The sequence below is a fragment of the Zeugodacus cucurbitae genome, chromosome 6, assembly GCF_028554725.1.
Source record: "Zeugodacus cucurbitae isolate PBARC_wt_2022May chromosome 6, idZeuCucr1.2, whole genome shotgun sequence".
NCBI lineage: Eukaryota > Metazoa > Arthropoda > Insecta > Diptera > Tephritidae > Zeugodacus > Zeugodacus cucurbitae.
The window spans coordinates 54,331,958-54,359,098 of NC_071671.1; the positions used below are offsets into that span (position 1 = coordinate 54,331,958).

The following is a 27,141-nucleotide window of genomic DNA, read 5'->3' on the forward strand; positions in this document are numbered from 1 at the left end:
TTAGTTTTGTGTTTATATACGTATTTATTATAGTTTTATAATTAGGTTTAAAAAATGGGAAATTTAACAATTGTAAAGACGAAGAGCGGACTATAAAACTAGACATATTTATTTATTTATCAATGGTATCACTTGCTTTTGAATGGATATCTCTATTAGCAATATACAACTTTATCTACGATTCCTGCTATTATTTGTAACAGTAATTCTATCGTACGCAGAATCCTTCAAGCTGCCTGTGCGTGCACCTCTATATATCTGCTGACCATCTTGCGTTCGTTGACGCCCGTCGGGACTTAAAGCACGGCTATGATTGGAAAATTGTGCTTGTTGTCCATTGTATTGAGCGGAATTTCCATTGAATTGTGGTTTTATTGAAGCATTGCTAACGGTTCTTGATGGTGCCTCACTGACCTCGGCCGAACCGTAAGCGCTATCTCTGACGGAGGAACCATTTTCTTGTTGTTTTAGATAATATGTGGCGAATTGTTGTTGTCTTAGTTGTTGCTGTTGTTGTTGTTGACGCAGTTGTTGTTGCTGCTGTTGTTGCTGCTGCTGTTGTTGTTGTTGTCGCTCTGGTGTGCCTGACTTCGATAATGTAATGGAGGCGAGTGAATGAAAGGCATTAGCAAGTCCCGTTAAGGTCACAGATGAATTTGCCTTAGTGGCGTCGCCGTTTCCTGCGATCACATGGCTATCATTAGTATTATTGGTATTTTTAGTGAAATAGTTGTCAGTGGGCGCATTAGCACTGGTTAGCTTTTGATTAGTAGTTGTAGTAGCATTATTTTGTGTTTGTTTGGGCGGTAATTTCGGTCCGGTAGCATAAGCATCGCTATCATTTATAGCAGGCATACTAGCGAACATAACAGTTTTTACGGAATCGGATTTGGTTCGCTTCAATGCACTCTTTCTATACTCATTTGGTAGACCATAGGTATCTAAGCCTATCGACTTCTTAGCCACATTGCCGTTGGCGCTCCCCATTAGTAAATTGCTGCTGCTAAGCGACTGATTATGCCCGTAGAATTGTACCGAGTTATTATGCTCACCTAAACGATTTAAATTTAACTCAGAATTATATATTTCTAAATGACTTTCTAGTAGATCGGGACGTGAGCTCAATGTCAAGAGACTTCCGCAAAGACTATCACCATTATTCATGGTGGATATGTTGCCGATTGAAGGACTATATAATTTTTGCTGGGTCTGCGTTATACCGCCCATTTCGCTGGGACCTTCTTGTAGGGCACCTGTACGTGGATCGAAATGTTTTTGTGCCGCATCTTTAAGCGTAGTGTTGATGGCTTTCGTCTGTTCCAAAGTAGTGCGTATAGAAGAGATGTGCCCGGCGACCGGTTCGCGAGACACCGATGAAGAGGGTGAGGCGTCTTCCAGTTCCTCCTGTAAATACATATAAGAGAGAATTTACCAATATAATGTACTTTTTCGAACTTCAATAACCTACTTCATCCTCTTCCGTTATGACCGACGCTTCAATCCAATCTTTGATACGATTTTTCTTCGATTGCCGATCGACATTCGTCTCCAAGCCACAATTCGCGAGCGTGTGCAACAGCCGATGTTTTTCATCCGGGCTGCTGTGGAAGGAATACATGGATGGACATAATTCATCGGTTTCATATTCGGCCATTTCTTTCTCGGCTGTTTTAGTCAACCAACGATCATCAAGGAACTTTGTTAAATCTGTTAAATTCTTCGGTCGTCGTTCGGCGCGTGGATCTAAGAATCGCTTGAACATGCGTTGTGCACGTGAAGTGATCAACTTAAAGAGTTTGGGGGTGCGACGCATGGGCAAAATATTGGCGCCAAACCACGCCAAATAACGTACATAACGCGGATCATCTGAGGCGGCCTTCTGCCAAGGTAAGCAACCGGTTAGACAGACGAAGATGACAATACCGAATTGCCAAACATCGTGACTGGGTTCGGCGCTGTATGATAAGAATGTAAAGAAAGAAGTTACAAATTGAAATATGTTTCTATATGTCTAATGATCTACTTACGTATATGTGCCTTCCGGCTTAATTTCTAATACTTCTGGTGGACTGTAGGGTAACCATTCGTTTCGTCGCTCCACAATCGTGCCCGCCTGATATGATTCGCCGAAATCGCAAATTTTGACGCGCGTGAAATCCGAACGATATATGAGCACATTATCCAGCTTCACATCCCGATGTACAATGTCTCTGTTTTATAAAATGAGAAACTGCTTAGTAATTTTGAAGACCCTATATTACTGAGCTACTTACTTTGAATGCATATAATCCAACGCCGCACCAATTTGTTTAGCCACACGCTTTGTGTATTCCTCACCAACACCTGTGTCGGTCATATTTGATGTGAGATCACCTTCAAATGGGTTGATTAGAACCAAAAACATATAGAAAATAGACAAAGATTTACATTAGCAATGTTAGATGCGTTGCTTACCTAGTGGCGCATACTCTTGTGTGAATATATAGAAACCGGCCGTCTCGAAGGCTACATCATATGTGGTCACTATATTTCTATGTATACCCAGATGTAGACCATAATGGAATTCTCGAAAGAAGTCACGTATCGAGACATAGGGTTTTGGTACGGCTTTCAACACCATTTCGGTTTGGGAGCCACGATGTTCGACCAGCAATATCTTTCCAAACCATCCTTCACCAACAATTTGTAAAATATCAAATTCATCGACTAAGTGGATCTATAGGATAAAATGGCAGAGATGTGAATGTATGTGATTATCTGATTATTAAGTTTAAGTTTAATTAAACTTAATTAACAACCAAGTTAATTTAATTAAACTAAAATAGGCTATTGTAAACCTATTTAATATTTAAGTAATGAAACATCTTTGTGGAACTATTTGAAATATAAAGACCTGACATTCCTTTTGTAGGATCGAAAATAGAGGAACCCCCCTTAGTATAAACAATTTTTCGCGGAAACTACAAAATCTACAAAATTCAAGTCCGTGGACTCAACTGTCTTGGAAACGACGAGTCGCGACGTAAGAACATCTATTTCTAGTATTCAAAATGCTTTAAACTATTTTAAATTTAGGGTATCCCGAGATTCGAGAGGTATGCTTGTCCTCGTTCCATCCAATTAAATTTCGTCGGTATTGTATTGATTGAATTTAGGTAGGATGAAAAGAGTACCAGAAATATTATATACTGAAGTGGAGTGAGCATATGAGCAAATTTTAAGGAAGTCTCTAGATTTCACATTCTTAAGTTAGAATTGAAAAATGAGCGCATAAGTACATAAGATATGGATTGAGCCCTTATTAAATCATTTGAAGAATATTTATCATCTAATCAATGATTATCGTTCTCTATTTCCCGATTTTTCAGTTACGTCTCCGTTATGAATTTTCCGAAGCATTTAAATACTATGTTCTGACCCTTTTCTTATTTTATCTTCGCGCCTTGGTTTGAGCTAATATTTTAGAGAGTCGAAAGTCAGAAAATTGACTATCAAATTGTCTTAAGTTAAGTTTTTTTCTAACTATTCGTCTAGCATAAAGAAATCCAAAAATGTTGTCAATCAATTTTGTTTGCATAAATCACCAAATCCCTAAATTTTTAAGATATATTTCCCTCAAACAATCCCCTCACAATACTTATTAATTAAATTTATATAAATCGTTTCATTTCGGCATTTAATTATTTAATAGCGAAATAGATCCAAGCTAATCGAATATTTATTATACTCAATTCCTGAGGTTGCGTTTGTGGTTTCATATTCATTCTGAATTTTATGGGATTTTCTCACAAAACAAAAGAAGAAAAAAGATTAAAGAATCCAACAAAAAAAGAAGCGATTTGAAAGTGCGACGCATTCAATGTTCATTTAAATGCCGCGGAATGATTTCTCTTTGGCTTTTTGGCTTAATGCCAAAGTATTTTGTCTGTCATTGTATGTTTTCGTCTATTTATTACGACATTGTTTGTATGTTTATCAATACTAGATACATACATATATCTGTGATATTTATCGTATTTTTGTTGTAATTTGGATGATCGAAATTAGCTTACGATAAGACTTCACATTTTTGAGTTATTAGTCATGCTAAGTCATAACGATCTCAAAACATTGTTCATAATTTTTGAATGAGTGATATTTGAAAATTTATCCTGTAAATGACGTGACCCACAAGTGCTAAGTTGTCACTGAATGACTGATGGAATTTATGAGAACCTTTTCAGTTTTGCATAAAGAATGCCGGCTATGACTCTAAATATATGTATGTGGTTATCCAAAGTTCAACCATATGGACCATGTGCAATGTATTCGAGGTGCTAAGCAGGTGCTAAGGTACGATACTAGATGCTCAAGATGCCAAGGTCTAGGCTGACCTCAAAATATTGCAGGAAATTTACTTGGCAGCAATCTCTAAATGACATCATATTATTCAGTTATGTATTTTCAACATTGTTCGTGAGAAAGTTGCGAAGAAAGTCATCAATGACTCAATAAATCTTAAAACAGTAGTAATTTGTGAATGATTAAAAACAAATGTGGCATTAAGTTGGTGTAATACCATATACACCAATTTTGGCTATTTAAAAATCGTAAAAGCCTATACTTTGTCATCAGATCATCTTTCTTGTCAAACAAAAGCAATATTTTTCCTTCTAAACGCTTATGTCTTAATATAATATAGCATATATGGATAATTGTTGGTCGATTATTGTCGGAATTATCGATCTTTTTTGAAGTTACAACATTTCCAAAGAGGAAATTTGGCATATCATAAATAAATGCATGGGATACGAACATCAAGTGTCGCCTATTGAACCTGATTAATTTCCAGTTTGAGTTTTTAATTGTGCGTGTGTATTTTTTTTCGAATATATTATATTAAAAATATATATGCTCTTAAATGTGTTTTTTAAATTTTTATAAAGAAAGTAAAATTCTATTCGAAATAGTATTATTCGATTCGAATTTAATTTTTTTTGTTGTAGGTTGTGAGAAGGAGTTTGTTATTATTTGAATTTTTATATCTAATTCCAAAAATATCTACTTCGTCTTATATATCTAACTTTTTCAAGTAGAAACCAATTTTTTTGTTGTAAAATTTCAATTAGTTAATCGAGCCGCCATCTGGCGGAAACTATTAGCTTCTCATCCGAATGAAATGTCGAGCTATGTTCTTAACTTCCTATACTTTGCCGATTGGTAGTTCTTAGTTGATCTTCTTTATTGAATCATATTATAATCATATTATACAGTAGAACTTCTCTAACTCGAATCACCATAATCCACAAAAAAACTTCGAGTTAAAGAGACCTCGTGTTATCGAATTTGCATTACAACATATAATTTTTCAAAAAACTGTAAAATATAGATTTATGTACATACTTTAAAAAATGTATTTTGAATTTTGTTTGTTGCAGTTTGCTATTGTTTGGCTCTTGACGTCTGTATCCCATACCTTTGTTACATGATTTAAGCAATCCATATGTGTAATATCATATTTTTTGTTCGCCTCCATACGATATAGAGGGACTCTTTTAAAATTCTACCTCTATAGATAAATTTTAAATTTTGTATTATGTCCTGGTCGAATAGTTCGATTTATGGAAGGAAATTTGTACGAAATTTTCCTTTTATTGCCAATTCAAGAGTTCGAGTTATGGAGAACTTCGAGGTAAGGATATTTGGGTTATTGAAGGAAATTTGTATGAAATTTGATTTCTAAACGCTATTGCCAAATCAAAAGTTCGAGTTATATAGATCTTCGAGTTATAGAAGTTCCACTTTATAAGTATCTCATCACAAATTTAATATACTTTTCAGGTACGCAAAAAGCTTTGGGAGCTAAAGTCGCCTATAGAAATTATAACAGCCAACATTTAAAGATTATAGATAATTGGAAGGGTGCCTATTGACAGTAAAAACAATTTTTTCCTATAATTTTGATATTTTGCTATTATAATACAAAAAATTAGTAAATCACTAATTTTCTTCAGCTGGTTCCTTTACGGAAAGTCATAACTTCTTATTCATAAATCTTATAATGAACTTACCTTTTCCAATTCGAATTCTCGAACCTTGTGTATATTCCCTCGTGGTCTCTTCGACATTATTACGGTATTTACTAACGAATGTATGCAGATAACTGTTCCAAACGGTGTGTATCATGAGCGTTGACTTATTAATTTGCTTACTCTCTTACAAAGGCCATTGAAGAACCGTTATTTTTTTAAGTATTTCGAATTCTACACTAGTTAACAGAATTTTGCGCTTCTCAGTCACATTTGGAATATCTCACGATAATCGATTAACTTGCACTAAATTTTGCACGCGCTAACTAATGTACATACCGTTAGTGTACTCGTATAAGATTTGTACTGCATATACGAGAACTATTTATGCAGGTATGTATTTATGTTTATAAATTCGTTTTTCACCAACTCGTGTTATTTTGTTTTGATATAAAACACGCGCCAAATGTTTACGCTTCTTCTCCAACATTTTGCACAGCAGAAAAAAAATTTAAACAAATAAATTCGTGAATTTTGTGAATAAACATAAATATATGTATACATATGTATGTATGTTTGTACTGCAAAGCAACTATTCCATCACTAAAGCGGTTCATAAAATGCCTGCGAATACCGTAATGTTGTTTTTGTTTTTGAAAAATTTCGTCACCGTGCGTTAACGCTTCGTATTCAGAGACGAATGCTCGGTTAGTGAGTACTCGTCATGGCATTTCTGCTCTTCTTTATGTCTGTATGCTTAACACACCGAGTCCCTGACACCATTATTCACCTAGAATGACTCGGTTAGTCTCAGAGCGAAAAGACTTTTGTATATTCAAATATTTCATTTACTACAATTTAACAAGAAAAAAGTATATTTTATTATTATATTCTTGTGATCTTGATTCTGCTTGTAAATAACGGTTTTCAGCACCGTCCACGCCCACTCAACACAAGTGCAACTCTGATTATTTGCTGCGATATGTATTACACCGATGGCAAAATGAATTTTATAGCCGGCATATGGAGTTCGATCGCAAATCAGCACGATCATCGTCAACACACCATTTGGCTCGTGTAATAAAAGCAAGCACTTGCAGTCAGCGGCAGACGGCGCTGCTGTCGGCCAGCAGTCGATGACATGCTGCAGCCAGCCGGTTAGCCTTTATTTTTAGCCTATAAGCGATGCGGCGTTGCAACGATCGATGGCAGCAGGCAGCAGGTTATGTGGTCTGTGCTGTGCAGCGCTTTTATTAGTAAAGTAAATAATTATTCGTGCTATTGGGCGAATATGTACTGACATGTGCATGAATATGTAAGTATATATTAATAAATGTAAATATACATATAAATAACGGCCGGTGCGTGGGTGTGTATATTATCTTCTTTTTCTTTTTCGCTGCATCAAGTAACATACGGAAATCGAAAATGTTTGTTCACTTAAGACGATCTGTGCGGGAGTATGTATATTGCTAGAATCACAATGAAATGCTATTATTTGTTGTCTTTGTACTCATGTCAAGAGTTCTTTGATTTTTTAAATTTGAATGTTGCAAGCGATTTACGGTTGATTAATTTACATTTCTGCTCTTCCTGAAAGAAAGGCAATAAATTTTGCGGTTTTTCTCTTTTTGGGCTGCTTGTCTTTTTGTATGTTATTTCAGTGGCTAAATTTTACAAGCGATAAATTTTATCGGAAAATTAACCTATGATAATGAAGATTATTCAGGTGCTAAACGAGTATAGAATTTACAAGAAATGAAAATTTTGTTGCATAATTTTTTTTTTTCATTTCATAAATTTTAGAGGTTTCTTCAAACAATTATCTCATTTATAATTTTTAATATTCTAAAAATAGTAAAAACACGAATTATTATTAAGAAAATCAAGACAATGAATAAAAACAAACACTTCAAAGTGAGAAATTCATAAGAAGCTATGCATGACTTCATCTGTGTTCATATAGTTTATACTACAAATCAATTGAAAATGGTTAAATTTTCGGAATACATTAATTTTTATGAGTGGTTTTTGTATGAATTTAAAGAAATTACTGAAAAAATATGTATAAACTAGGTATGATGATTTATATAAAGATAAATACTTGTGGCGTACAGGGCGCATAAGTAACATTTCAGTATTATATTTTACTGGAAGAGCATGAGTAATATTTCATGTACTTATGATTGATTGAAATTCCTCAACTCACAGCCAAAATACTAATTTCATATTCATTTTATAGTTAGTGCTAGACCCGAAGTAGCTAAATATAATACAAAAGAACTCATCAAATACCTTTGGAACATACTGTGAAAAATGTTGTATCCTACATAAGTCAAAAATGTCACGAAAATTAATAGCTTGTTGTGAAGTTCTGCATGTTTATCATACTCTTTCTTGTGTTTGGGATTTTTGTAATCTTTTTTAATAAGTGTTAATATATACGCAGCTAAAGAGGACCATTATGGTTCTCATAGTTCGATTCGTACATATGTATTTATATCTTACTCATTGTTACAGATATTCATAGCATGTCAATCAAGTGAATGAAAATTTGCATAAAGAATATATTGGTGGAGTTAGACGTGGTTACGGACCGATACCACTCAACCTTGGTTAATTTGTCGAGCAATATTCACGCTTTCTTTCATTTGGACATGGATCAATTTTAAGCACCATCTTTAAATTAATACTAATTCCATCTGTTTTTGTCAAGTTATCCCACCTATTGCTAGAATCAACTACATTATCGATTGCAGGATAGATTAAAATCAAAATCACCTCCAGACTTAAATTTTTTGATATGTCTAGCTATTATCTATTGCAAAGTGGAATAAGCTGATGTGATTCTAGTTGGCTTTAAGTGAGAATGGAACCTTGTAAGAATTGGCTTATTTGTAAAACTCAACAAGCAATTTTGGAAATTTTAACTTTTTCGCTAAAGTGCGACAGATTAGTTGTGCTCTTACGCTAGTTTTTTAATAAGATGATCTCAACTGAATGTTACAAATCTTGAATGATTATATTAGTTGTTTATCGTCATTATATGAAATATTTGGTATGTCTAGTTTATTAATTCCAAGATTGGTTTCAATTGCTCAAGCCCCATTTCATTAAATTTGTTCCTTGAGGCATGAATTGACAAATATAGGAATCTGTAGAAAGTAACCATATGCCAATTATAGTGTACTATTTAATAGAATTAAGCAATTAAAAATTATGTAAATTTCCTTCAGTTCATTACTTCAGCAATTGTGTTTAGTTCAAGTTCGCTAGTTTCAAGGCTTTAATATAGAAAATATATTTCGCGGAAACAATTGATATAAACAATTGATATTTCAATGATTGTGAAATTCGCTATTTCTTGTAAATATTGTAGTGATTTAACTAAACACAATTTGAGAACGAAAATAATGCTTAAAATTGTTTAGAAAGTGCGAAAATTTTGTTTAAAGAAATTATAACTAAATCAGTGATGAAGTGATGTGGATTTACATATTAATTTGTGGAAAATTGATCTCCTGTAGGTTTTACTAACATAATTCCTAGATTTGAATTTCGAAATTTTTGTGTTATTTCACTGACACGAAATAAAAATCTAATATAAATCTAAACGCTTTGGTCGGTTTGTTGTAGTCGTTGATAACATTTAAATATACAAAAATATACGCATTCTAACAAATGCGGAGAAAGAGAGAGCTTAACCGAGTAAGGCATGTGGCTAAGCGAATTTTTTTAGTACAAAAAAAAATTGAACCTATTGTCGTATGCGAATATAAATACATATATGTTTATAGAACTTGTCAAATTGTTTGTTTGCATGTTAAATGCGAAAATTACTGAAGCTGGCAAAATCGCCGCGAAAACAAAAAATGATGAAATCCCGAAAAAACACATTTTCGAATTGTGAAAAATTCGCATTTGCTTTGTTTACAAGTGAAAAACCATTAAAGCGTTTGATTAATTTATTGATTCATTTATCGGTTCGTGTGCCAAGCAGGCGGCCATTTGGCCTATAAAATGATTCCAGCAAACGGTAATTCCACACAAGTACAAATATTTATGCAAACTCACTGTTTTTTTTTGTTTTCTAATTCACTTTAATTTCTGTAATTGTTGTTGTCCGCCGCGTTCCCGTGTTGTTGTAGCACAACGTCTGCTTGCATTATATTTGCAATCAAACAACTTGAACACCTTCGTTTTTCACTCACATTCAGCTATTTTGCCTATTTTGTTCTTATTATTTTTGCTTCGCACTGGGAGCCACTTATGTAAAAATTATAAATACTCGCCACAACATATTTCTAAATAGTGTATTATATATATTTTTCACACAATTTTTGCACAACTTTAGCACCAAAGTTTTATGTTATTATTATTCGTGCGAAATTTTACAATTTTATTAGACCAATTTGAGAATTTTTTACATTTTTTCGTTAGGTAAAAATTCGTTGATTTTCTATTTTTAACTAAATACCGCAGGCGAGGTACTCGAACAATATACAAATGAATATTATACGCTGTTCACTGCTGGTGGCGCGTATTTTTACCGAATTACCGTTGCGGTGGAATTCTCATTTCAAACTGTCCGCTCATTGGCTTCGTCCGCACGATCGCGCCGATGGTGTACCTCAGAGGACTGCATGGCGGTACAATGATCTGTAATTTGTCTGATAATTTTAAATTTCTTTGGAAGAGTTTTAAATGGCTACTAAATTTTGTAGTAATTTGTATTTAAGTTTCAAAGAAATATTATCAGTGACTTAACCTCATTTTAGGTGGAGACTTGTAATTTGTGAAATAGATGATAAATTTATTTGATTATGCCCGAACAACTGTTTTTAGGGAACTTCAAAGGAGTTCGAAAACCGTTTGCTCGAATAAGTGTTGGTGGTGTTTTTTATTTGTTTTGTGGAAATTGTCCTCTGATACTGTTCAGACTACGAATAAAACTGCATAAATCAAAATCTCAGACCCATAATAACATAATAAAAGCTCTTCTAATTTTGTTCATAAGCTCAAACTTTTTGATCTGAAGTTCTAAATATTTCTGATTAAGGAGGATCGGTTATTCAATTTTTATACAATAAATATTGATCTTTTGGTCATTTTCCATACTGTGATCAAATGTTAAATATAATATTTGCGGGTAAATTATGCATCTTTGACCTTAAATGGTCCTTTTTTTCAAAAAATATTTAGGTTAACATAGAAAAAACGTCATATAACGATGAAGAAACTTAGAAATATTTACTAATTCTAAAATATTTTGTAATCGTTAATTTAAAAATTTAGATAAAATTCAAGATAAATGAATAATAATTTCTACAAGAATTTAATATTTATTCTATTCCCCACTGTAGCCGATATTTTTATTGTATTTTTGAAAATTCACGAAGTAGTTCGGCTGCATGTTTTCGAAATGGGAGAGCAACACGCATAAAGAATGCTTAACATTTGTTCTAACAAGCTGAGAGCCTACAAATGGTATGTGTGACTATACACAAAAACAAAAAATACAAGATACATATATAGCTATAAAACACGCTGCATCTAGCCAATTTAGCAAAAAAAAAATATAAAAATAAAAAAAATATTTAAGAAAGGAAAGAAAAAAGTGCAAAAAAGAATTTCATTGGCATTCGTCAACACGATTGTTGTTGATTTTTATCGAGACTGTGAATTGACAAACCATTATATCGCTTTTGGAGGCGCTCAGCAGATCACTGCTGTTTCGGGATGCTAACCCCCACTGGGATTTCACTTTTATTGTTACTATGACAATTAGCCGCATGTGGCGACAGAGCACAGCTTTTTCTTGTATTCTTACCAATCTATGTACATACATATATGTAATTTCTACAAGTATCTATTGGAATGTGTGCTCTCTCGCTTGATGGCAGACGCGTTGCTAGACAAAAATTCTCGCACCGGAAAACCGAAAATGATGTGAAAGCCGCTGATGTTATGAACATATTGAGAGATTTCGAAAATTTCTTCTTATGTACATATGTATATACAAGCAGCTGCCATATAAAATAAATATGTATATAGTCATAAGGTTTGAGGCTGCTGATAATATTTAAATTTATAATATATATACTATTTATATATGTATGTATACGTATACTCGACGTTTTGTCATTTCTCGAAAATATACGTTATTTAAAATTTGGCACACGCGTTTGATAGCTTTATTAAAGAATCGATTTCGCTTGTTTATATTATTCGATCGTTGTTGCAGTGAATACAAATTTGATATATTATCAAAACAAATGTATCGAAAATGTAGGCATGGCTGAAGAATTTTGCCAATTTTTTATACTTCTTACACACACTAATGCATTGTGGATGTGCAGTTATTGCAACAGGTTGGCGAATTGATTTTTAAGCTAATCGATTGTGCGAGTAAACAAAATTAAGATTTTTGAATTTTAAATTATCAATAATTAAATAATTTTTAATGATTTTTTATTCCTTGTTCGGCAAATAGATTGGTTCAAAAATAAGTTTAGGGGAGTTTATGTTAAAGTTGTGACAAAATATTATGAAATATTTGTTCTAATTAAGAGGCTATACCAGTGTAACACCTTCAAAAAATCGAATCGACATGTGAGGCCGTATCTTGAATAGTTTTTGAATGGCAGCTTTCTAAAGAGCGACCGCTGGCAAGTAAAAGCCGCTATAGTCAAAACTTTAAATGCTTTTTTCTCGAAACGACATTTTTTAAAATTGCTGACATCACAACTCAACGAGAAATTGACCGATCGAATTCTTTATTCTTAAATACATATATGTATTTACTATACAATGACTATGATTGGTTGAAAATTGTCAATTTGGCATTAATAAAACTGCAATTTTTTTATATAGGGCATTGTACAGGGAATACCTTCAACTATAATAACATTTTTGAAATTTTTTGTTTCAGGTTTTTTTGGCACCTCCGAAGACAGCACATAACTTTTTCAATATTTTTTGTAAAAAAAATCTTAAAATATGGCTGAAAATATACATTATTATGTCCAAAAAACTTCGAAACATTTAATCGGGTACTTTCTTAACAAAAAAATCACGAAAATCGCATAATTTTGAATGGGTTACACTGGTATAGCCCCTTAATATTGAAAGGCAGTTAATTGCAATTTTGGTTTTATATATATATAAATTTTGAAAAATTAAATTTAGTAACAATATTAGGACACGTGTCTAAGGGAGACGTCATACGGGGGAAACAAGAAATTTTAATGCAAATTAACTTAATTTATTAATTTGTAACGAATATAATACTGATTTTAATAAATATTTAATTGAAAATAAAATGATAAGAAAGCTCCAGTTATTGTTGTTTTAGTGTTTTTCCACGAAATTCTTGCTTTTATGACGCCATTTCTGTCGTAAGCCAATGAAAAAAAGTACTTCAACTCTTATTATAATTCCTTCATGTTTGAACTATAGTACCTATAGTGATGATAATGTGTTTAAAATTGAACTTTATTCTCTAAAAAAATATATATGTCTCCGTTATTAAAGTTATTAAATTTTTTGTTATTGAAAAATGTAATTTAAAAAATTTTGAAAATTCTTTTCATTTCAAATTTTGCTAATAAAGTTTGTTAAATGTCTTCGATAACGGGTTTAAAAATATGCAATTTATGTATTTTCAACAGTTTCATTTCATTTCGAACATAAGATTCTCTATCATAAAAATATCTGAACAAAACAGTATGTAAATTGATATAATATTTCTAAAATTTATACTGCCACTAGTTATAACGAGCTTTCCACCATATATAGTAGCAGCAATACATACATACATACATATGTATGCATATAAGCACACATCGCAAGCTATCCTACTCCATAACGGAAATGTGTGCTTGACATGAGAAAAGCGCCGACATTTCCTTTCCAGTTTGTGAGCTTTCAACAATTCACCAACCCCAACGAAGGATCTTCATCGCAGTGGGTTATGTGTGAGTGTGTGTGTGTATATGCGATGTGTTAATTAAACTCAAAAAAGTGTTGCGCCTGCGCATCATTTGCCACCTGTTTCGCATGCACAGAACAATGTGGCATTAGTGCCGCTCAATTGCACAAAAGAATGTGCATACATACAAATATATCTACTTATGTATGTATGTGTTAGTTAATTTAGAGTACATTGCATAGTTGTACCCGTTTGTGTGTTTGTTGCTGTTATACACATTCATTTATACAACTACAAATATACACATATATATGCTCACTTATGATTTATGTATGCTTGTCGACTTGCAACACAATGTGGCATGCAGCAAATGTGTTAAGTGCTGAAGTATTGCAACCACTTGTCGGCACTATTCAACCTTGCTGTCGTCGCCAGTTTCGGCTATAAAAGAGTGCGATCCAATGGGCAGTTTTGCATTCGTACAAATGTCACGGTCGGCTTAGGACCACAGCAGCTTGGTGGAGATTAGAGCTCAAAAGTGTTAAAGTTGGATAAAAATTGTTAGATAATAAAAAAAAGTTTTAAGTGCTTCAAAGACATATATGTAAAAACATAATTTTCATTAAAAATTTTAACAAATGCTTTGAGAAAAGAATTCGCGGTCGTACAGTTAACATTTAAATTGAAATTGTTTAAATTAAAATTAGTTTTTTCTCTTGAATTAAGCAATTTTCCAAATGTGCAACATTTTACGGTTTTTGAGAATTTTGTACACCTTCAGCAGTACTGTGTGATTCGTTTTTGTTCGCAAAATTTATGTATTTTTGACAATTGTGCGATGTGCATAAAAGCGGCTAACTGAAAATGCGTCCAGAATAGCTATAATTTGACGTTCGAAAATAAAGGTAAATTCAAATAATAACTTTGGAAAAATTAAAAAAAATATGTATTTAAATATAAAAGAAAAATTAGAAAGTTGAAAATTGAAAAGAAACTAATTTCACTCTGAAAAAAATATTTCCGATTAAAATTGTATATATATATATATGTTTTTAAACTATTATTCTGTACTGTTTTATTAAAAAAAAATTAAAACTATACTTTATTAAAAAATATATCAGAATTCCATTGAAAATTTATTTAAACATATCAACCGTTGAAATATTTCAAAAAATCGATATTTTTTTTTTTTGAGGAAAACTAAATATAGTTTTTAAATTATGTTATGTTTTAAAATATTCTCAGTGTTTTGGATAATTTTTTATGGGATATGGGTCATGGTGAGGTTAATGAAAATATTTTTCTTCTACTGTATGATTGACTGTTGAACAAAATCAGTTTTTAAATTTTCTAGAAAATTGTTCGAAAAATATGAAATAACTTTATGTTAAAATGAAGATTAATTGCGGAAAAATTGCCGTTTTTAATAAAAAATATTCTTTAAAAAATTTTATATTAATTGAAATATTCCACAAAAAATATCCATGTTTTACTCTAGAAAATCGGGCTTGAAAGTTATAACCAATAATTTTATCGGTTGTGTCTAAAAAAATGTTTTGAGAAAAAAGTTTGAATTTTTTCATGAGGATCCAATCAGAAATGGAATAAAAACGCTTTAAAATCTCTTCCATCGTAAAAAAATTAGTTTTTCTTATTTGTAAGACCCATAGGTGTCATCTAAGCGAAAAAAAAAGATTTTTGGAAAATACTATGGTTCCATTAATACTATGTTTATTGAAATATTAGCTCATCAATCAATAAAAATTACTCGTTTTAAAATAATTTATATTTTATTTATATATACAAAACACACCAATTACTTAATAGTAAAAATGTAATTAAACTAGACATTCACGACTACATACCTACAACTATTAGCAGCACTATTTTGAATAAAAGAAAAATAAAATTAAAAAACTAGTAATAATTAACCGATGTGAGCACGATTTCGTATGCAAGTGATTTGATTTATTTATTTGAATTTTAATGCAAACGATATTACACGGGCACATAAAGTATGATGCCGTCGGCATATAAAAACGTCAATAATCGGTGCAGCTCAATTTCCATGCATACATCTATATACCTACATAGGTGCATTTACCCGTATGTACTGCTTAATAAGTATCTGTTAAAGGAAAAAAACTAAAAAAAAAAATTAAAAATATTTAACTTTTGATATTTCGGTTATAGAAATCAAGTAAAATTAATATTAATTAGTATTTTGGAAATTAATAAAAATAATACAGATTACTCTCATATAATTTCGATTTCACTAAACAGTTGGTTGGCTTATTAATTAGACTATTTAAAAGTGACTGACAAAGGCAGGAAGAGCGTGAGATGTGTGTGTGCGTTGTGCTTCAGAGCTGCGATTGAGCTTTGCTTCTACACTTGCAACATCATCAGTTGGCATTCGGTTGAGCAATAGAATGAACGTAAAATGTGGCGACGCAGAATATAATAGATTCGATATTTTAAATATAAATTCTAAATTTCAAATTTTTTTATATTAAAATTAAGAATTGGATCTTCAGTTTTGGTAGCAGTGAAAATTTAGTGCATTTTTTAGTGCAATTATCCAAGTGCTAAGTGGAAGACAAAAGTGTAAAAAATGCCGACGGTTTTTGAGAGTAATAGCGTGAACACAGGTACATATTTCCAAAAAAAAAAAAAATGGAACAAATTAAATTGTTCGCATATAAATATAGATTATATAAACATAAATGAATTTGTCACTGATCATATAGTTTTGGATTATATTTTGAGCTTACCTACTGTATATTAATATTGTCAAAAATATGTAATTTGTGTTTTCAATATGTGGAAAATAGTTCAACAAAATGTATTTAAAAACTCGGTCTTCGAAAATTATTATTAGGAAATGAAGTTCCACACAAAAATGGGCGATGGGCCACCCTTATTGATCGATTCCTTAATTGACGTCTTTGTATCTATCCAATTTTTTCGTAGAAGTGGTGTTACTAAGTTAAACATTTAGTTTGAAAATTGAAACGACATTACGGAAGTTTGGTGGCTTTTTTTAAACGTTTTTCAAAACAATGCCAATCCTCATTACTGATTTCATTAACCCATTCGCTTCCATTGTACTCGCTTTGGTACAGAAAAAAATCATTTTTTTTTTTTAACTAAGTGAGTACAATGGGATCGAATAATAGGTTTTCTGTACCATTTTTTTCACTGCATTTCATGTATTTCCAATAGTGACCAGTTAAGTGTCAAAGAACATGTGTAACAAGTTTTATATATATTATTCCTTGTATGTACAGATAGACGGAGTTTCAATAAACAAAAATACTTCGTGAAATCATTTCGTTTCATTTGCTGATAGTTTTAAAAATCTGTAATCCACTCTAAATAGAATTTGCGGTTCGAGAAGCATTCGATAGATGAGCAAAAATTGTATATAACAATTTAGTGATAGAAATCAATATATAAAGCTTGGTGCTTTGCTTCAAACCTTACTTAAAAATTTAATTATTAATCGTGGAAACTAAGTACTCGCCAAGACAATGTGGATATAATTTATAAATTAAAACAACAAATATGATTGGTTTTTGTTAGCTGGAGTCTGTAATACAATTTACAATACTTCTAGGATACTTAAAATTTTGGTTCGGTTATAGAGATAGATTCTCGGTGACACTTGAGTCTTTCGCCAAATTATAGGAGAAGTATAAATCTGTATAGAATAATTATTAAGCTTATTTTTAGTCATACAGCAAAAACAAAATACGAGAAGCAAAGTTGAGAGGCAATGTATAATAGAGAGAAACAATTAAGCCATGTAAGTTTGCAGTCTTAATATTCACGTATTTACAATTAGGATAATATTTGCAAAAATAAAATACAATTATATTCACAATATTACTCAATGTTGCGGTCAGTTTTCCTAGCCAATATGAAGTATGTATGTAAGCATGTATCCATGCCCATCCCCACCTATTTTATAAAGATAAACAATGTTCGAACGATTACCTATGTATATGCAAGCCTATTAAAAGCACCTGAAAGCCATTCATGTCATTTGCATACAAGCTTGTATGAAAAGTAAAAAAACATTAAAAAAAAACTCAATCGACAGTCGTGTGTTGAGGGCGATACTCGAACTGTTTAATTGTTTGTAAACTTGAGAGCTGGCGAACATGACACTGGGAAAAATCCAATGAAGATATGTAGATAATGATACGAGTATAATAGATATTAAAAATTCTGTGATAATGGGGGTGTTGGGCGGCGTTAGCTTTATAAAATATGCTGCTCTTCATTATATTTAAATAATGTCAGTTCAATATATGTATGTATGTAAGTATGCCTTCAATTTAAGAGTCAACGACGTTCTTTTGTACCTGATTTCTATTTCAATACTTAACGTCCCTCACCATCTTATTCATACATATTTGTTTAGCTAGATTATTTTAGGCGCAATGCAACCCATTTTGAAAAAGAGCGCTGACCGTGTCATTAAGCTGACACTTTAGCAGACATCCAATAATCGGGTTAATAAAGCAGTATAGTCGGTAAATAGAATGACATACTCGTGCGATGTATGTGTTGTTTTTGTTGGTTTCAAAAGACTAGCACGCTCATTTGTCACATCTGCCCACACCAAATGATTTCATATCTGCCGCAGAAATTTGTGCTCAAACATTCATCAATTAAGCAATTAAAAACAAGCTTCGTTAAATGTTTGTCGGTCGTCGTATCCACAAGAATGCGTATTATTCTTCTACTAATGTTGCCGCTGAAATCATTTGTGCTCGTGCCATTTTGTAGTGATTTATAAACAGGGACTTACGGGAGTGAATTATATCTTATGGATATAAATCTAAAATTTCTCAAATCTAAAGAATTTCATTACTAGACTATTTTAGAAAATATAATTATAGATTCTTTGTTGACTTAATTTAGACGTTTTTAATATAGAATATGCTACTTTTTAATATAAATCATAATCAAAGCAAATCTAGAGATATTTTTCTAGCAAGAGAACTTAGAACCTATACGATGAGTTTCGAAAGTGATATTAACATTTTTGATATAAATTGGTCATTAAATGAGATATCTATAAAATTGGGAAGAATAGTCAGTTGAATATAGTATAATGCTTCTTCCCCTAGTTCTCGTATAATGAGTATAATGAGTATATTTTATATTTTTTTAGTCTGTCCGATTTGGATTAGTTTTCGTAATTATAATGTATTGGTAAAAATAGTCATAGCTATGGTTAAGTTCATGTATGTATGCGTAAATTGAGCGCCACTTTTTTCAATACGATATTTTTTCTAAAAGCTCCTTTGTTTTTGTTTTAGGAAAGATGATATTTTAGGTTTAGGAAAGATGAGAGTTCATATTATTGAGTTGTCACTAGTGGGTACTGAAATGAAGGAGTTATCTGACAGAAGAACTGGATAATGTGTTGTTAGTTTTTGTTCTATGGAAGTTTAACTTGGTCCAAGAATACTTCAATACTGTTCTTGTTGAAAGTAATTGTAGAAATCGTTCCCAAAATAATTTTGAGAAATGTTGCCGAGTTCATATTGCTTGGCTTGATAAAAAATGGACCACGGTCCATTCCGATTACGTAGAAACTACATGTTTATGTGTTAAATGAATTTTTACTGGGTTCAGTCCCGGTTTTTCTCCTAACAATATTAACTAATCCATCGTTTTTTGAACATAAAAATTATTTCCATTGCAGATTTAGAGTGCGGCGTCGACGAAGAAGAGGACATCGCCTTGGCGATGTCACCGACCGGACAAATAGCTAAGACACCAACACCACGTGACGAAGCAGATAGTGACGATCAGCGTGAGACATGGAGCGGCAAAGTCGATTTTTTACTATCAGTTATTGGATTCGCAGTCGATTTAGCAAACGTTTGGCGATTTCCATATTTATGCTACAAAAATGGCGGTGGTGAGTACACACACCACTCTTATTTAACTGAAATATCAAATAAATATATGTAAATATTTTAAATTTGTATCTCTTATGCACCATAATTGCTCATTCAATTATTAATTTCATCTACGTGTATAAGCAGTCTATTTAAGTCTTCTTTAAGTATTATATTAGCTTCTAAGAGGAAATAATTAAATACTCAAAGCCACACCCACACCCACAAGCTTACACCTAATCTGCCATAATCCGCATGGCAATCTAAAGTTAATTTGTGTTCGTACAATTTGCTACAGCCGAGCCTAACTTACATTCCCGGCACATACATACACGCGTGTCTACATTCTAATGCGTTGTAAACGGATGGCAGGAGTCGATTACATTTGACTTAAGGATACACACTGTACATATGTATATAATGATGTGCGTTCGCATACTGTTGAGTGAGTGAGTGCGAGCTTATTGCTATGATTTATGCCACTTAACACCCGACTCCAGTGCAATAATAATTCTAGTAATAGCTTAAGCAACAATTGCTGTCTAACTTTTCGTTTCTTTTTCTACTTTTTTGTGGCAGAAAAAAAGTTTAGCTAAGTGTCGCCAAGGTACTCATACACCATTGTATAAATATGTGCGTTTGTATGTCTAGCTTAAGAACCACAATATATGCCATTTGTCATGCTCAACACTTTCGTCAGTGAAGTGCTGCCATTAAATGTGCCTCTTGTGGCACACTTCCTTGAGAAAATTGCTGTGTTCTGTGTGAATCCGTCTACTCAATATTACCAACAACACTATCACCACCAGTTGCTATTGCTGGTCTACTAGCATCCTGTTGCCGTTTGATGGTGACTTTTGACAGTTGTTGTAAAGAAAGTTGGCTGCGATTTTCGGTATTCATTTCGGGATTCGTGTGCAAACTTTTGCTGAGTGTCTGTTAATGTCTGTCTGAATGGCGAAATTCTGTTTACGAAAACCTGCCGATTGGGAAGCTTACTTTGAACGGGTCTCAGATTAAATCACTTCTTAGATTCCGTTGTCTTTTTCTTCCTAACGTGTATCGTATATCAGAAGTTAGAAATTAAAAGATTAAAGAAAGTAAGAAATTAATAAATAGGCCAGATAGGGCAAATCCATTCTGGAATGAAAGTATTGATCCATAGAGGTAAAATTATTTGCAGTTTTCGGCTTTATATTATATAATTGGATCTTGAAATTGAAAAAAAAAACAATTTTTATTTTAAAATCGTACGTGACGGCACTAAGTAATCGGACCTTGAGATTTGATATTTTCGTCGCGATAAAACAATATTTGCGAATGTTTGGTCTTACGATTTCATTTTCGGCTTTCTATAATAGGTTTTCGGCTGTTATATAATCGAAATTTTCGTTCTCATGACGTCATCTACGGGTTTCCTTAATCGGATTCTGAAATATTCTTGTTGAGAATATTATCAGTAAATAGGCGGGTCTACAATCTGAAGAAGTTTTACAAATCCATTGCGGAATGGAAGTATTGATCTATTTAGAGATAAATCCCTTATATTATTTGTAATCTTCGGCTTTATATTATATAATTGGATCTTGAAATTGAAAAAAAAAAACAATTTTTATTTCAAAATCGTTCCTATTGATATTTTCGTTTCGATAAAACATTTTTTTACGAAAGTTTGGCCTTACGACTTCATTTGTAGCTTTATATAATAGGCTTTCGGCTTTTATATAATCGTAATTTTCGTTTTCATGACGTCATCTACGGCTTTCCTTAATCGGATTTTGAAATATGAAATATTCTTGTTGAGAAAATAATATTTATTCCAAAAGTTTCGGTCACCGACTTCCGGCTTTTTCTAATCGGACTTTCGTTTTATAGCCACTCGGTTTTTTCTAACTGAACTGACCGTTCTTCTCTTGGGGAAAGGACCAAAATATCTTCGCGCTTAAGGACTTCACTTCGTCAGCACTGAAAAATAATATTTGGCAATGTTTTAGGAAGTTACAACAAAAACAACAATATTCAGATTTTAACAATACCAACTTTTACAAATTTTAATACCGAAATTCGGTACTATAACTTCGATAGACACTATCAAAATCAACTCCCTTACGCTTTGCAGTGTATGTATGTGCGTTTGAATCATAAGCAAGGCATGTCGCACGACATCCTCCAAGACAATTTCAAAGTTAAGTGCTTTTGTATGACAAGTAAATCTGGCAGTCATAATCGCATTTACCGCGCTGCCATTGAGTGGTGGTAGAATGTGACAAAAAAAGCCACCCAACAACAAAGTCAAAAGCATAACGGGCGGGGAGAAAGTATTATTGCTCTGTGCATTTGTAGTGGCATGCAGAAGCATAAAGTTTGGATTAACAAAGAAAATCAGCAGTAAAAGTGCGGAAAGCTGTGAAAAAACGGCACAATAAAGTCGAGATTTTTCCACAGTTTGACTACGAAAAGGATAAAAGCCTTCAGCAGTGCATGCGGCAAAGTGTTTTGGCCTACGATTTCGAGGCCCCACACGTACGCAAAGCAATGAAATCTCTAATATACATATGCTAGTTACGCGAAGACGTGTTAAGTAAGGTTGAAAAGTATTTATGTGTGATTGCCGCACAATTATGCATTGCTGTTTAGAAACACTGAGAGTCTTTCGTCTACTTAAAATTCAACTTTTATTTCATATAAAAATCTTACGGCTCATTGCATTCAATTAGCAAAACGGAAGTAAGCAGTCCAACCTCAACTTGGCTGTAATATTGAAGCTTAAATGTCCATGACAACTGATTTAACATAAATTTTACGCATTGCCGTTTTGATGCACGACTTATGTACCGTTACAGCTATAAATGCTAAGGAATGGAAAATTGTATTGGTATGAGTTCAGAAATCAGCTTTGTCTGTGTCTGTGACTATTCGCTAATACATTTTCTCATCATTGCTTACTTATGACTAATATCGGCTTAAGTGAGTGCTTCATTGCATAGTTGCACATAAATATAATATGAGAATTATTTTTAACTGTTATATTATGCATTGCTTATTGCTACCAATTTCTTATGTGTCATGATTGAATCAATACCCCAGAAGTGGTCAGATTTGCTCAATAAAGAAGAATTGTGTTCCATAAAAACAGCGGCAGGCCACTCACATAGATTGAAGATCTGGGAGCTGGTTTGGGAGGTTGTTATGGAAACAACTTATAGTCAGGATCCGGCTCCAAGTTATTACCAATTGTGCCTTTCTAGGTTGAATAAAAAAAAAATAGTGAAAAAATGTACCTCAAAAGACGTTTGTGAAATCGACTGTCCGAGTTTCAGCCAAAAGAGGATATGGTATCTAAGAGATTGTCATTCAAAATAGCAACAAGTTATAGTACAAATTGTAGCATGTTTGACTTAAATCGGATTATTCTAACTATGATAAATAAAATCTTTATTTCTAAAATATGGATTTCTTTCTAGACCTCTAGAATTTTAAACCTTGACGAGCTGTGACCATTAAAACTAATTTCATGTACTCCTCGATTTTGTTCGATATTTTTAATAAGTATCTTATTTTAAGTTTAGGAGTCTATAATTTTTAAAGTTTTATGTACATACTTTAAAAAATGTATTCTGAATTTTGTTTGTTGCAGTTTGCTGTTGTTTGGCTCTTGACGTATATATCCCATGCCTTTGTTAGATGATTTATGCAATCCATAAGTGTAATATTATATTTTTTGTTATAGAGGAACTCTTTTAAAATTCTGCCTTGATAGTACAATTTTAAATTTTGTATTATGTCCTGACCAAAAAGTTCGATTTATGGAAGGAAATTTTTATGAAATTTGGAGTCTAAACGCTATTGCCAATTCAAGAGTTCGAGTTATGGAGATCTTCGAGTTATAGAAGTTCGAGTTATGGAAGTTCCACTGTATTATTTGGAGTCTAGCCTCACTAGACTTTCAGTGGTCATGTTATTTAATAAAAAAATTGTCTCAGTTCTCTGTATCCGTGTTAAGTATACGCAATGAATTTGATGATAACTCAGTTTTTGAATTGATTAAAATCTTGTGTATGGTAATGATTAGTGCAGCTATTGATCGAGCTATATATATATATATATATATATTTGGCGTAGGAACCGCTTTAAGCGATTATAGCCGAATCCACCAGAGCGCGCCACTCATTCCTCCTTTTTGCTTTTTGGCGCCAACTGGAAACACCAAGTGAAGCCAGGTCACTTTGCACTTGGTCTTTCCACCGGAGTGGAGGTCGTCCTCTTCCGCGGCTTCCTCCAGCGGGTACTGCATCGAATACTTTCAGAGCTGGAGTGTTTTCTTCCATCCGTACAACATGACCTAGCCAGCGTAGCCGCTGTCTTTTTATTCGCTGAACTATGTCAATGTCGTCGTATAAATCGTACAGCTCATCGTTCCATCGTCTGCGGTATTCGCCGTTGCCAATGTTTAGAGGACCATAAATCTTGCGCAAAACCTTTCTCTCGAAAACCCCAAGAGTCGTCTCATCGGATGTTGTCATCGTCCACGCTTCAGCGCCATACATCAGGACGGGAATAATGAGCGACTTATAGAGTTTGATTTTGGTTCGTCGAGAGAGGACTTTACTTTTCAATTGCCTACTCAGTCCAAAGTAGCACCTGTTGGCAAGAGTGATTCTGCGTTGGATTTCAAGGCTGACATTGTTGGTGTTGTTAATGCTGGTTCCCAGATAAACGAAATTATCTACAACTTCAAAGTTATGACTGTCAACAGTGACGTGGGAGCCAAGACGCGAGTGCGCTGACTGTTTGTTTGATGACAGGAGATATTTCGTCTTGTCCTCATTCACCACCAGACCCATACGCTTCGCTTCTTTATCTAGTCTGGAAAACGCAGAACAAACGGCGCGGTTGTTGCTTCCGATGATATCAATATCATCGGCATACGCCAGGAGCTGTACACTCTTGTAGAAGATTGTACCCTCTCTATTTAGTTCTGCAGCTCGTATTATTTTTTCCAGCAATAGATTGAAGAAGTCGCACGATAGTGAGTCACCCTGTCTGAAGCCTCGTTTGGTATCGAACGGCTCGGAGAGGTCCTTCCCGATCCTGACGGAGCTTTTGGTGTTGCTCAACGTCAGCTTACATAGCCGTATTAGTTTTGCAGGGATACCAAATTCAGACATCGCGGCATAAAGGCAGCTCCTTTTCGTGCTATCGAAGGCAGCTTTAAAATCGATAAAAAGATGGTGGGTATCGATTCTTCTCTCTCGGGTCTTTTCCAAGATTTGGCGCATGGTGAATAGCTGGTCCATTGTGGATTTTCCAGGTCTAAAGCCACACTGATAAGGTCCAATCAGTTCGTTGACGATGGGCTTTAGCCTTTCACACAATACGCTCGACAAAACCTTATATGCGATATTGAGGAGACTTATACCACGGTAGTTGGCGCAGATTGTGGGGTCTCCCTTCTTATGGATTGGGCAGAGCACACTAAGATTCCAATCGTCAGGCATGCTTTCTTCCGACCATATTCTACAAAGAAGCTGATGCATGCACCTTATCAGTTCTTCGCCGCCGTATTTGAATAGCTCGGCCGGTAATCCATCGGCCCCCGCCGCTTTGTTGTTCTTCAAGCGGGTAATTGCTATTCGAATTTCTTCATGGTCGGGTAATGGAACATCTATTCCATCGTCATCGATTGGGGAATCGGGTTCGCCATCTCCTGGTGTTGTACTTTCACTGCCATTGAGCAGGTCGGAGAAGTGTTCCCTCCATAATCCCAGTGTGCTCTGGACATCCGTTACCAGATTATCTTCTCGGTCCCTACATGATAATGCTCCGGTCTTGAAACCTTCTGTTAATCGCCTCATCTTTTCATAAAATTTTCGAGCATTACCCATGTCGGCCAGCTTTTCAAGCTTTTCATACTCACGCATTTCGGCCTCTTTCTTTTTACGTCTGCAAATGCGTCTCGCTTCCCTCTTCAGTTCTCGATATCTATCCCACCCCGAACGTGTTGTGGTCGATCGCAACGTTGCGAGGTAGGCAGTCTGTTTTCTCTCCACTGCGGAACGACAATTCTCATCGTACCAACTGGTTTTTTGGCGTTGCCGGAGACCAATTGTTTCGGCTGCAGCGGTATGCAATGAGTTTGAGATGCCGTTCCACAGCTCCCTTATATCAAGATGCTGATGAGTGCTCTCAGAGAGCAGGAGTGCAAGTCGAGTAGAAAATCGTTCGGCTGTCGGTTGTGATTGCAGCTTTTCGACGTCGAACCTTCCTTGTGTTTGTTGACGGGCGTTCTTTGCTGCACAGAGGCGAGTGCGTATCTTTGCTGCTACTAGATAATGGTCCGAGTCAATGTTTGGTCCTCGGAGCGTACGCACGTCTAAAACACTGGAGCTATTCCAAGTATTATTCCGGTCCCTTCTCATTAAGATATCTGTCGAATGGTATATACGTACTTTAGATATTATACTTAATCAGATGTAATGGAATCAATGAGTTGTGAATAGTTTCCTTACGAAGTTTGATTAAAATATCTTTCATATTACCAGAGAGTTCAATATAAAGTTCACCGACCGGACGAAAATCTGTACTTTTCATTTTCAGATTATTACTTTGAATTAGAAATTTAATACTAGGAAGAATTCAGATACGTTACAAGATCTAACGGGTATTTGGGGATTGATTTGAAACTTGATTTACTCGTAAGCCTAATACATCTTACTTCAGACCAATTTTTAATACATACGCATTTTTGGTTAGATAATTATCGTTAATCGTTTAGTTCCCGTCGAATTTTATAATATATATTTTATGGGGCCTCTATACGCATGCTCTGTCCATTTCTATGGTCAGTATCCTCGTCATTTCAAATACATTTATCTATTTTACTTCAATATAAAATTGTCACTGGATACTATATATCTAGCTACGTAAACATCTAAGTATATAGTGTTGTGTAGCACACTTCAAGTCACAATCACATCGCCTTCGATAACCATTTGTGCAACGGTGGGATGGATCACTTTCCTTGCTACTCATATACATACATATAAGTATGGAATATAATTTTAAGAGGAAATTTGATTAGGTGACGTCATTATTTTATGCTCTGTGCACCCACACTTTAAGGACACACTAACACTTTAACGATAAATGCCAAGCATCGAAACCAACGAATTTGCATTGGCTACAACAACAATAGCAAGTCTATGTGAGTGTAGAACAAAATATTGAATGAAAATGGATGCGCGCACACACCACCAAACACACATACACACACCCACAGACA

General features: G+C 33.8%; 2 protein-coding genes across 6 annotated transcripts in view; one reads left to right on the plus strand and one right to left on the minus strand.

The window, feature by feature from the left end:
* Positions 1-10,599, minus strand: Sbk1_2 (serine/threonine-protein kinase meng-po). 3 transcript variants are annotated; one of them, XM_054233106.1, is made up of 7 exons: positions 10,083-10,599; positions 6,051-6,486; positions 2,455-2,716; positions 2,274-2,373; positions 2,028-2,210; positions 1,469-1,955; positions 1-1,404 (listed from the first exon to the last, which is right to left on the minus strand). In XM_054233106.1, exons 2-7 carry the CDS (start codon positions 6,105-6,107, stop codon positions 172-174), a joined length of 2,322 nt encoding a protein of 773 aa, XP_054089081.1. In that variant the 5' UTR covers positions 6,108-6,486; positions 10,083-10,599; the 3' UTR covers positions 1-171. The 3 variants fall into 3 exon arrangements, with proteins under 3 accessions (XP_054089081.1, XP_028900707.2, XP_054089082.1); XM_029044874.2 differs by lacking the exon at positions 10,083-10,599 and having other exon boundaries at positions 1-680; positions 1,053-1,404; positions 6,051-6,539; XM_054233107.1 differs by lacking the exon at positions 10,083-10,599 and having other exon boundaries at positions 6,051-6,539.
* Positions 6,793-27,141, plus strand: part of LOC105219211 (sodium-dependent dopamine transporter) — a 25,727-nt gene continuing 5,378 nt past the window's right edge. The window contains exons 1-2 of one of the 3 annotated variants that reach the window (XM_054233109.1): positions 6,793-7,323; positions 19,661-19,879. In XM_054233109.1, coding sequence (XP_054089084.1) covers positions 19,705-19,879 — 175 coding nt within the window. In that variant the 5' untranslated portion in view covers positions 6,793-7,323; positions 19,661-19,704. Of the gene's footprint in view, positions 7,324-14,300; positions 14,844-16,358; positions 16,590-19,660; positions 19,880-27,141 lie in introns of those variants that run through there. The other 2 variants (XM_029044871.2, XM_011195195.3) reach the window with 2 other exon arrangements.

What these genes read in the sequence shown, in the direction of transcription:
- Sbk1_2 (XM_054233106.1), bottom strand. Translation starts at nt 6,107, where the DNA reads ATGTCGAAGAGACCACGAGGGAATATACACAAGGTTCGAGAATTCGAA. An exon ending in GAGAATTCGAATTGGAAAAG is followed by an intron (nt 2,717 to 6,050) that starts GTAAGTTCATTA and finishes TTTATCCTATAG; the next exon opens with ATCCACTTAGTCGATGAATT. An exon ending in TTGGATTATATGCATTCAAA is followed by an intron (nt 2,211 to 2,273) that starts GTAAGTAGCTCA and finishes TTTATAAAACAG; the next exon opens with AGACATTGTACATCGGGATG.